A 12,988-nucleotide genomic window follows, 5' to 3' on the forward strand; every position below is an offset into this window, starting at 1 on the left:
GTCACTCAGGCATTAATTGATAAGATAATGTAGCCATTTGTATGCGGTGTGGCACTGGGCTGCACTACATTGCACCTTGAATGCTCTTTGTTCGCGCACACTGTAACACATGCCCTAGTGAGGTGGCAAAGCAACATTTAATTGTCTATTTAAAAAGTAGTTCTTATCATGGTGTTTATTCTTGGTGCTAACTGGTAATTCAGCATGCCAGCTGTCTGAAGGATCTGCTAAGATTGGCTTTAAATATTATTATTATTATTATTATTTTCGAAGCCACACACTTTCCGATGTGTTTACTTGTTGCCTCTTTTGGTCTCTAGAATTTTTAAGAATTTTGAGCAAATGAACCTAGGCCAGGAAGAGTAGGTAAAATTCAAGGTATCTATTGACCTTAGGCTTGGGTAAAACTTGGGTAAAACCAACGACCTAGGTCGTTGGGTAAAACTCATACATGTGATGGAAATCATAGAGGTGAATAAAATGCATTGACACTTTTTTTCATATGGCAAAAAAATTGCAGAGAAAGAAAAATTCAATAAAAAACTAATATTCGTATGAAGGTGAATCTGCTTTAGCAATACCTAAAATAAACAAAATGATAAAGGTTTAATAAAACCTCAAAAAAAATCTCAAGAAATTATAGTTTTCACATAACATGTTATAATTGTAGATATTTATGTAAATAAAAATTAAGTACTCTACATAAAATATTTTATACATAAACATTATTATGTTTGATTGTATTATTTTTTTAAGGCGTCCATTGTCATAAAAATTGAAACTACGCTCAAAATGATACAAAACACAATATCAGACGATCGCACCAAAATACTATGGAAACATTTGGCCTTCTAACTCTTCCTTAAGAGAAATAGCGTCTAGTGCGCGATAATAGTGCATCTTAACCTGGCGAGTAAAACGACCTTCCCCAAACCGTTTCTGGCAATTACAACGTAAAATAGCGTTTTGAGAGTAAACGAGGTTAAATTAGAGAGTGTGAATAAAACTACCTGTATATCTTCACTTTGCTCTTGAGTGTGAGTTTTCTGTGAATTAAGTTGTTTTTTTTGTTTTAGAGTTACCGGTATTGAAACTTGTAAAGTAAAGACTTCTTGAGTAAAGGGTTTGTATTAACGTCATATAAAAATTTGGGTTTTGTATTGTGGTTGTAATTACATAGGAGCAAACCACGACTTTTAGTATTTACATTGATGTGTTGTTTAAATTTTACGAAAATCGATTACCGTTTCTTGGTACCGGTATTGCAGTACGAGGATTTGACGTTTGATTACTTTACAGTAGTAGTTTATCTTATTTACGTCCCATTTTGTTTGTTCTTAAAATTTTCAAATAACTTCACCACATAGCTCTTGAAAGTGTTGGGTACGTGGTTAAATTGTAATATCGCAATAATATTTATTTTTTTCAAAATCATTAGGATAAAAAGACATTTTAAAAAATTAAGCATTTTATTAAATTTTTTTACTCGCAAGCTATGGCTGTAAAATTACCATGTTGCTTTCCGAAACCTAACCAACCTTTCATTATAGGTATGGTTACTTAGACATGCAAAAACCTCCCCTCCCAGAGAAAATAAAGCACAAATTTTTTTTAAACGTTAGTACTTTTACAAATAATTTATATTTATTTAACCAACCTAACTTACAAATATTTTATATTTATTTAACTAACCTAACTAACTTTTTATTCTAGTTATGATTATATAGAAGTGCAAACATGTTACCTCCAGTCCGGAAGGGCAGGAGGACAAGGGGTGGAATCTCAAAGTGGTTCTAAAGTTCGTGAAACAAAAGTGCTTTTATTAACAAAACTTTTAATAACATCACATCCTTCAATACACGCATTTTTAGATATGACAACCTTCTGATTTCTTATTTTGACGATTACAGCAAGTGCCCACGATGTCTGTGAACAGAAAAATATAATTAACAATATTGGATCACATCTATATTTCACACACATTAAATTAACGCCTTATTATAAAGCAAACAGCAAATTATATTAGCAGAAAATATGAACATCAAATCATTTAGTTTTTTGGCACATTCAATATTATGTTAAATAACTGTACTAACATGAATTTAACTTTGCCAAACATATCAAATTACAAGTAGAGAATAAGAAAGGTAAAAGAAAATAATTAAGGAGAACTGACATGAAATCGCTTTTAGTACAGTTAAATATTATCTGTAACTAGTGTACCCAGATAATAAAGAAATATCGATTAAACTTGAAATACATTCTCTCTCATCGTGGTCTGATTCTTTAAAGTTATTAAACAGTGTTTCTGGTGTAAGTCTCAATACCAAATTTATGACACTTAAAATGTTTACGTTCTTACACACACTTGTAGTCAGCGAGTCGTATTCAAAAGTCTCCTGATTACTGACAGCGGTATGCCGTGGTGCCCCGCCAATATTGCGGCGAGCAGTCTTTATCTTTACTCGCCTCGTCAGTCGTTCTACGAAGTAGCTGCGTACTGAAGTTCACACAGGAGTGCTCTTACATTGATCGTGTAGTTCGGGAACTTAAAACAGTTCAGTCGAATCCGTTACGTAAAACTACGTTGGTTACGTTACAGTAAGCCTCAACGTATTGCAAGTTGGTACACTTTTACATTATGCGGTACTCGACCTCTCCTCCGTCTCTTGCCACACTGCCCCACTGCCGTTTTACTTTCAACACCAGTCAAACATTTACTTTACTTATCCCGTAACCTTCACGAGACAGTTCCCTTCATTCTACAGACGAGGCAAATTTTCTGTTTCCTCATTCTGCGAAAATTCTAAGTCCAAACTAATTTGGCTTGAATTTATTCTAAGTCCCTCGTGGACTTGTAATATTTCTACTGGGTTGAAAATTTTTCAAAGTCCCTTACGGACTTAGATTCTGACGGCGTCTCTTACCGTTTTCTTCCTGAAGCGGTCGCCACGTCGTCGGGCAGCGTGACGGAGGAGGCCGGTGGTGTAGATGGTAGTCACTGCAGGTTCATGCTGCTGGGCCAGTCGGAGACTGCCTGCAGAAGCGTTGGCTGGGCCGGTTTATATAGTCCGCCGGGGCCCGACCGAGGAACAGTCTGGATACCCGCGGGCGGAAGTACGTCATCATTGGTTGTTCCGGACGAAGCCCGCGAAGCCGGGCAGAGTCGAAGCGGCCCGAGCGGCCCCGATGCATTGCCGTCCGGCGCGCAGGAATCGAACATTGCGCGCCCCTGTGCTGCGGGTGGTATCCATCAGATAGCCAGGGGCGCTGCCTGGATGTCGTATAGTTACGCAGTGCGAAACTGCGTAACAAACACTTAGCTTCCTTGAGATAACATCACAAAAACACATCCTTTAAGAGAACGTTAATGCAATGATGTCTACATATGCCAAAAAGGTGTTGAATCATTAAATTGATGGAAAGTTAAAATTAATTACAAATATCTGTCATATTTACAGAATTAATAAAAACACCACTGCGTACTCAACCTTACAATCATCAAAAGATAAAAATATTGATAATGTCTACAACAGTATCGTTTTGACTTTGAAGGCTCTATAACTGTTGTGATTCAAATGCATTGATTTTGAATTTACAAATCAACTAGGAAAACCATAAACTACCTACATGAAACAATAATCCTTATTGTGTTTCCAGTTGTATTTTAAAGTAAAATATTAAAATAAAGTAATTGGTTGTATTTGTGATGCAAAGGTATAGAACTACCAAAATACAGTTGATTTTGAAAATATGTATGAAACTTCAAATAACATTGATCCTGGGAGCAATTGTTCTGTGTAACATATCAAATTGTATTTTGAAGTAAAAACTTTAAATAAAGTAATTTGTTGAATGTGTTTGTGAATTATATAAATTAATCAATTAAATCTGTCTGTGATGCGAAACTGTACCATAACCAAAATATATTTGATTTTGAAAATATGAATTATAAAACTTTGATATACACTGGATAAGCAATAAGTACCAATTACAGGGCTTCGCACTTCCATACCTTATTTGTCGAGCAGGCTGTGCCCTTAAATAATGTATTTATCAAAAGAGAGATACAGAAGATAAAAATGCTGCCTGTGGGTGGTTATGCCATCAGCACACTCACAGTTTTGTGACCATTATTAATGTAAATTATTTTTTCCTATGATCTCTTCTTAAGAACTCGCTTAACTTTGTACAGGTACAGTGTTCAGAGCTCCAGAAAAAACTATTTAAAACCTGCTGCTTAAAATATCCGAGTGGGGTCAGAGAGGCAGAATGAGTTTTTGTTTTCAAATAATTTTTAAAAGTAAAAATGTCTAAATCGTGTGTTTTCAGAATACTACTTTTTTTTTTGGCATGAAACCTGCGGTACATTTTATTGACAACACTCAAGAGACTTGCATGGCACCCTATGCACTACGAGAAGACCACACCAGTTATAAGCCCTACGCCCAGAGGCGATACATAGCTAGAAGCACCAGCGAGCAGTGCACTTATCATTGTGCCTCACGAACGCAGATACATCCTTGACTAGGCAGACCCCTTAAAGTTTCTTCCTACCAGCCAGGTGCTAGCAATGTGTAACACATTAGTGAAATGTATGAAAAATATCATGTGTCATCAATACATGAAATGTAAACACGGTGAAAATGTTAAGTTTGACTTTACTGAACAAAAAAAAATTATGGTTTTTTAGTTCAATTTTTCTTGGCGGGTAATATTGCAAATGTGCAATCATTAAATTGAATTTTGATTTGTTTTGTAATAAACCGCAAATCCTTTCCACTATTGGCTTCCTGAGCTTGAGTGACACAATCTAGGAGGGCATATCTGTCAATCTGCCCAACTGCTGCATTTATTGTTTGGTTAATTATTTAAGGAAAAAATAATAAAATTCTTAAGTTAGACAATTGTGCCCACTGCACTCATTCAGGAAAATTTGCCTAAGAATTAAATATGCGTCAACTAAGATTCATATGCTTAGTATTTTAATAATATTCCATATAAAACTTGTAAAGAAAAAATAAAATCTCTTCTTTTGCATTTTTCAGAGTTAGTTTAGAATACATAACTTAATTTTCATTCTATATTTACAATATTTTTTTGGTATAGACAGATATGTTTTGGTAAATTCTTAATTATAAAATTCCCAAGTAGACTATTCACCTAAACTGATGTAGATCCTCTAAATTTTAACATACATGTTTACCGGAAGGTATCAAGTTGTTGGGCCAGAGAGCCAGTGTTTAAGTAATGTATTTTGTTGTACATGTATGACCCAATGTTTTGGTTTGCAACATTGTACATGTTCGTACTCTACTGGAACCTGGGGTTTTTAACTTTGTAAACTTGATTTTTTCCTCAGGTGACAATGGCAGTCGGTAAAACTCCCGTTTCCGTTCTGCAGGAGCTGTTGAGTCGTCGGGGCACCACTCCTAAGTATGAACTGGTGCAAATTGAGGGCGCCATTCATGAACCGACGTTTCGATACAGAGTCACCGTTGCAGATATTGTTGGTGAGTCAACTTGGTGTTTTTTTTTTAGAATAGAGATGTATTAGATTTTCACAGTTTTACCAGTAACTTCAAAGTAATTTAATCTGGAAAAGTACATGATCGTGTAAGATTATTCAGTTGATTACTTAATTTAAATTTATAACCTACCCGTGGTCATAGTAATATTCTAAATCAGTGCTGCCAACTGAGAAGGGATGATTTTTGGAAAACTTTATCTTTAAAAATTTATTAGTTTGACAATCATGTAGTAAATAGTAATCATGTAATACAGGCTTATACAAAATCTCTGAAAGTTTTGGCGCCAGTAATAAAATCTAGGAGCCAGCATTAAAAAAAATATACTTTTGTGAGTGGCTATATTTTTTAATTTTATTTTAACACTAAAGTATTAAATGTTTACCTACATAGAAACTTGTTAATATCAGTAATTAGAGTTGCTGATGTTTTCAAAACCACTGTTAAGTTATATCTTGGTATCGTCTTGGCAGAAGTTAGTTGCCGTCAAGATAAAGTTAGGCGTCATGGTGACCTGGTGCTAAGGATTTGTAGAGTCCTAATGTAGTCAACATGTAGTTTGACAACCATGTAAGTAGGCCTACTGTCTGTCTAGTGTAGATTAGACTGTGATAATTGGTTAGTCCCGGTGGGTACACTTCCATGTGTTGAAAGTCAAAGGTTCAACCCAGAACAGTTTGCACTGCAGATGGGTTTGTTTCTTCTAGTTGTTTTACATCTCCTTTCCATGCAAATTCTGGTGAAAATCTTTGAGACGTTTGTGTAACAGCGCAATAGCACGTGCCAAGTTATTTCCTCATTGGATAGTTCAGTCCTGAGAGACAGACTGAAATACATCTAGAGGTAAAGGACAAATATCTGTATCACAGAGCTAGAGTTCAAAGTTGTTGATTTTGGTTTTGTTGCAGATTTTGTCTTAAAAGAGTTTATATTCTATCAAACCATAGCATTACATATCACTAAAATAATTTCTAAAGGATTTAGAATTATAAGATCTTAAGTGCAAAGTGTTAGTTAAATCAAATAAATGCAAGTCCAGTTACAATGTTATGTACCTGTGGCTGTTGGAAAAATTTTTTCATTTGGAAGAAATTAATCATAAGATCCTTCTTGTCGACATATGTATTTATGGAGGTTGATGAAAAACACATTTTCTTTATGCACCTTTAAAAATGCTCAATGAGGTTCATTTAGGGCCGGTTTTATGACCCCCGGCTAAAGTTCCGGCTAAAATTTAACCGCAGGCTAGCTCTTATTTCGGTTTTATGACTCCCTGTTAACGTCTACCTTCCAGTTAAAGTTCCGGCTAACCTAGCGGGTGGATGAACCGGCCACTATTTGCTTAACCGGAGGCTAAGCGACAGAAAATAAAATGGCGATGTATCAGGCGAGGTTAGTTGTTGATAGTGATGATGACTATTTGAGGAATTCTATTCAATATTTGCAGGATGCGATGGAATAATTTATTACTAAATATAAAATGCTTCGCCTTATTCGTCAAAGTTTTATTAAAAATTATATGGCATGAAAGTGTAGTCACGCTTTTCTATTCTCGTCGAGTCGTGTATTATTATTTGACTTTAATTGATCACGAGGTTCATAAACGTATGTAATGTATATAAACTTAAATGTTCCTGCTTAAGAATATGTGTAAATAAGTGAATTTTATAATTCCAAAACGAGGGTTATTATTACCTATAAATTCGTGTTTTCGTGGAAGTTGTATCTGTGAATTTTTATTCGTAATACAGTGGACATATGCCGGGAATGAAATGCACTTCATACAACTTCAGACGTGGTTCTAATTCAATGAATACAATTGAATGTGAAAATAAATGTTACCCAATTATCCCTTCCCTATCTTACAAATCTTTAGGTACTTATTATCTACCTGTCACGCAATTACAAAACGAAAACAGCACTGGAATTATTCTGTTTCCCGTATCCAAGTTTATCCCTTGATCCTATCGGCATGACCCTTTATATGTTGTTCTTGTTTTACATTAGACTTGCTGTTTTAATTTAGAATGTTGAAAAATCCTCTACATAACTCAAAATACCTAACATATCACGATACAAACAAATTATGTCAGGTCTTGTAAAAATGTATTTATTTCGTATACATTTTACAATCATATTATTTCCCCAGTGAATATGTCTAGGATCTCTCGACCTACTAAATTAAAACAGCAAGCATCCTATACCACAAACTAATTCCATCAGGATCGGATAAATTTGGATACGTGATACGAAACTATTAGTACAAAAATGAAACCTACACCAGTGAAATGAAAGTAGACAAGTATTTTCCCGAAACAGGGTCTATATTATTTGATTATGAAAGAAATTTATGAAAGAAATAAGTGTTCTCTAGCAAAATGTCATCCGTATTTATTTGTTTGTATAGAATTACTTCTTTAGTTTTGGCTTAATATATAACCTAACAAAATCATGAGTTTCAATACAAGAGTAAAGTTGAAAACACACGGTTTTGAATCGTAAATTGTAATTTTATGGTTTAATACAAAGCAGGTTTGACGTCGAAGTAGTTTTTGGTTAATTTAATTATATCTGTTGCAAGATAAAGTTCGTGGCATATTTCTTTACTGCAGCTGTAAACATTCCGAATCATAATACAAACAAACAGCTGACTAACATTCTACCAGAAAAAAAAACTGTCTTGCAACAAAAGTTACCAAATTCTGGTTTATTTCATTACCAACACACCCATTATTACACCACACGCTTCGTCAGGTTCCGGTTAGCCAACCGCAGGCTAAGTATGGGTCATAATACACCCCTCGTTCGTTAACCGGAGGCTAGCCTAACCTGAGGGCTAGCTAACCTGAAGATTTAGCCGGAGGTCATAATACCGGCCCTTAGTAGGTACTGAGGTACAGATTTTTTTTCATCATGTAGGCCCTTCTCATTTTTAGCAAGAATGAAACTTAAAAGAAACCAAAAAGTGTGGATATTCTATTTCATGGTGAAAATGTTAGGTCATCATTTAATATTTTGAGTGAAGATGGATTTCCTTCGTGTCTGTGTCATTGGAGTTTTAAGGCTGTGTCAGTGCTTGATTTAGTACTAGCAAAGATGGGCCTGTCATTAGAATTCTGTTTAGTTTCTAATATCAACATAGTTAACATATGTGCAAAGCTAAATAGCAGTGCAGCATGGGCGGATAGTGAATATTTTTATAACCAAACCCATTTTTAGACTTTTTTTTTTTTAACTGTTACCATTGCAGAAATGCATGCAACTTGCAATATGAGGAGCTAAAAAAAGAATGCAGGACGTGAAAGTATCTGAGAACTGAACTACCTCGAGCTGATAGAATGTCTATTATCTCCGGTATCTGGAAATTGCAGGCAGTGACTCATTGAGGCCGCGAATCAAATTTCTATGTGATAGCAATTTGTCATTGTGTCCTGACACATTGTTTTTCTCCTCCCGATGTGGCAATACGTACTTTCAGAAATTGAAGACTGTGGCCAGTTGGCAGTTGGACAAATACTGCCATGCGATGGTAAACAAGTGAAAGTGCTGCTCTGTGTGCATCTAATGTTTATATATTTAGTAATTTGTTTGCTCTCTGCACTTATTTAGATCACTATGAGTTATGAACAGGGACAAGATCATATGGTGAATTGCGATAAAACCAAAACACCGAGCAAGTCAAAACACTGCATGGCATAACACAAAAATGCAAGTTAATACATCATATAGTCATAGAATTTAGTAGCAATTAATGAAATTTAATTTAAATCATAAATTCAAGGAATGTCAAATCCTGACAAAAAAACTTGTACCGATGTGCATGGATCAGAGAAATTAATTTAATTTGTGTTATTGTGCATCTCTTATTGGATCACTTTTAAACCAAAAATACTCGCTAATTTATTTTTATTGTTCAGGAATCTGTTTTTTTAGACCAATTTATTACAAATTATTTTGTCTTAAAAAATTCAGAATATAAATTTTACCACCATTTTGGTGGAATATGTGTTACAAAATTTTATAAAAATAAAAACAATAACACAGAATACTTCTGTTTTAAAAACTAAATTGAGCTACAAATAAAACCGTAAAATTTGGTCTCTACCTGTGACTTATTACATTATATGGCGCTTCTCATCCTTAGATTTCGTGTAAATTTAAATGAGCATTTACTTTCTCTTTCCAGTGCATGATTTTTTTCATTAGCACCATCCTTGTTTCAGTATGCTCTGTTGCCAGTTATACACCAGAGAGCATAAATGGGTTTAATTAGTCACTACTTTGTGAGGTTATAACCATTTATTAGAAAGTATCTGAAACATTGTATTTTGTAAAAAAAAAAATTAATGAGTATTTTGGAAATACATTTTCCTGTTATAAGAGAATAATCTGATATTCATTTTTAATTTTAATATAAAAATTATAATAATTACAGATACTAGACAAAATAAGATTTTTAATGTTAACAAACAAGCTTGGTGGTTCCAATGTGGCACCTGGGGTCGCCATTTACCCTGTACTGGAATCTAGATGTACCAATATAGTGCAGTGATGGTTAGGTACTGGACTCTCATTCAATAAAACCGTGGTTCGAATCACAGTCTGCCTTCCATCCTGATTTTGATTTTTCTTGGTGTTCCAGTATCTTTCCAGTCGAATGCTGGGATATAGTTCACATGGCCAAATTCCTTCCCATTATTTTTAGTCTGGGTTGTGTTTTTACTGTCTCCTATGACCTTGCTGTTGACAGACTCGATGTTGCACACCGTGTAGATTTTAATTTTTTTGTTATCACTTTTATATAAGGACTTTTTTGGTTAATTTTAATTCAAAAGTTACCTTTCATTTGTTCTGTTAAGAATATTTTTGACAGATATTTACGTAGTGTAATATAATGGTGTTCAAGAGTTTTGCAGGTGATAATACGTAATTACAAATCTTTTACACCTACCATCTTGCACTAAATGTCACAAATATTTTAACATAAACAAATACAAGGGTGTATCACGTTAAAATTTTATAAATAGTTCTTAAATAAAAGTATTGACAAAAAAATGGTGATAAAAAAATGAACATGGTGTGTGAGGCCGTACCTTAAGGCCAAAAATAAATTACTTGACTGATATGGAAATATTTGGTAGTCTTTCAATTTTACCTTCTTTAAATTAAAAGCTAAACAATATCCTATCAGTATTGCAGAACATAAATTATATAAATATTATGTTTGTCAATTTACTGTTGCCAATATTTTTTAGTAGCAGGAACATTAATCTAATAGTTATGGTTGTGAATGTTGAATGCTGATTTTGTGTTCAGGGCTGTACTTGTTAATTCACTTCAATCTAATTGTATTGCATCTCCATATTTCCTGGGCCTATACCTTATAAAACCTTGTGTGTGTCTGTGTGTGTCTGTGCCTGTGTGTCTGTGCCTGTGTGTGTTACTGTGTGTCTGTCTGTGTGGCTTTGTCTTCTTTTTTTTCCAGTTCACTATCCACTGATTTGTTTGCTATTGATTGCTATTGGTATTAAATTTTGTTGACCAGCACTTCTAATTTTTTTTTTTTTATTTTTTTTTTATCTGAGAGACTAAGGTTTCTAGGGAGTAGAGGGAAAGTTATGTTTCTGATGACATTGAAAATTATACTTACAGTTTTTGTCAAGTTTTTGCCATGTTTCTATATCTTACCCTTAGTTAGAGGTGGTGCAATTTTGAGTTAGAAAATATTTTTGTTCATTTCCTCTAATTTTTTTTCAGCAATGGGAATCGGAAGATCAAAAAAAGAGGCAAAACATGCAGCTGCAAAAGCAATTCTCGACAAAATTGTTGTCGAAGGTACTGAAGATGGAATTGGGAACAACTTGATTCCAGAAATGTATGTACAGATTTTTTTTTAAATTTTTATAATCAAGCAATCTTTGAAGAGTTAGAAGTTAGCAATTAATTTACATTACTTTCTTCAATTTTGTCACTGTTTATGTTGTTTGTTTCTCCAGAGAAGTTTTTTTTGAAAACTTAAATTTTTAGTACTTCTCCTTAGAAACTTCTTAGTAAAAAAAAACTGCAGTGTGCTGTTTTATGGTCTCATTTTAAGTGTAGGTTCAGTAAAAATTAGTTTTTTACAAACTTGTGCATGTTAAAATCGTAGTTAAAATACAAATATGTTTAATTGGTGTATAACGTGGTGAAATCAGAAGGTGGCCTAATAAAATCCTCAAATACCATCAAATCCTTATTGTTTGAAGAATTAAATATCTCAGGGAAAAAATTCGAAGAAAAATATCAGAGAAAATAAAATAAATTAAAATATATTATGTTAATAACATCTGAAGTTGTCACAACTGAGATCGGAGTGGCTAAGACAACCTGACGTGGAACATTCATAAACACTTCATAAATAATAAATTATGATGTTCACCAAAAATTCTGTTGATGTTTTTAATTTTTGGGTTAAGTATGAATTTAGTTTGGCATTCTTTACTGATGAAAAAGAATTAATAGAATTTTTAATTAGATTTATTTTTTATATCTGCACAAACAACACACCGTCTGCCATTATATTTTCATAAAAGATCCACACAGTTCTCGTAACAACACGAACAGAATTTCCCTGTTCGAAAACGTGAATGTTTATTAATTTTGATGTTGCCGGAAAAAAGTTCTTAATACTCACTCACACTTTAATTATTGCAGATAAGTCCTGAAGTAGCTTGGCGTCGACAGTACAAGCCAAGGACAAAAGTGTCCTTGGGAGGGCAGCAAAATATCACTTAAGCCCCTCATGGGCCGAGTGCCGACGATTGTTGTCGATGAAAATTTAACTTAAATGTCCGAAACAAGGTTACCTACCAGCGCAGCCTGGACCACATCCGTGAAATTCGTTACTTAGCACATATCATTTAATTTTGGCTGGAGCCACTGCCAAACACGAATTATTCGGACGACATCAAGAAGAGAACGAGGCAGGTGCGTCACCTTCCCGACCAATCACATCACAGCTCTCACAAAGCAACCAGTCACAACAAATTTCACTACAGGAAATCTTACCAGAAGTCCATGCCGGCTTTACGGTCTCTCGTTCTATTCATCCGATAAGTGCTGTGGGAAACGCACAAATTCTACTTTCACATCATGAGAATATATACAGAAAATTTCCAGAAAGCCTCTGCACTGAAAAAAGTCTGAAAAAACCTTGGCGTTGTCGAGTCGCACACCTATCTCTTCTTATATTTTACTCAAAGAATTCCAAATGTTCTGGAATCATTATTAAAGCTTCTGAATAACTTCAAACATAAAATATATTCATTAAAACATAATTTAAACAAAGTAAATAACATACTGAAAAAAATACATTTACTCATATAATATCATGATAACCCGTAAAATTAAGAGTTAAACTGCTTTTCTAAATAAAACATTTTAACGCAAAAATTATTTACAAAAATATTAATAATAAAATA

The 12,988-nt window shown here is 34.0% G+C and overlaps 1 protein-coding gene across 4 annotated transcripts in view; it reads left to right on the forward strand.

Annotated features, from left to right (window-relative positions):
* The first annotated feature begins 886 nt into the window (after positions 1-886).
* The window catches only part of LOC134534142 (RISC-loading complex subunit tarbp2), a 31,251-nt gene continuing 19,149 nt past the window's right edge, over positions 887-12,988 (forward strand). Inside the window, exons 1-3 of one of the 4 annotated variants that reach the window (XM_063372255.1) lie at positions 887-1,037; positions 5,363-5,513; positions 11,286-11,403. In XM_063372255.1, coding sequence (XP_063228325.1) covers positions 5,369-5,513; positions 11,286-11,403 — 263 coding nt within the window. In that variant the 5' untranslated portion in view covers positions 887-1,037; positions 5,363-5,368. Of the gene's footprint in view, positions 1,384-5,362; positions 5,514-11,285; positions 11,404-12,988 lie in introns of all 4 variants that reach the window. The other 3 variants (XM_063372252.1, XM_063372253.1, XM_063372254.1) reach the window with 3 other exon arrangements.

The sequence above is a fragment of the Bacillus rossius genome, chromosome 7, assembly GCF_032445375.1.
Source record: "Bacillus rossius redtenbacheri isolate Brsri chromosome 7, Brsri_v3, whole genome shotgun sequence".
In the NCBI taxonomy this organism is placed as follows: Eukaryota; Metazoa; Arthropoda; class Insecta; order Phasmatodea; family Bacillidae; genus Bacillus; species Bacillus rossius.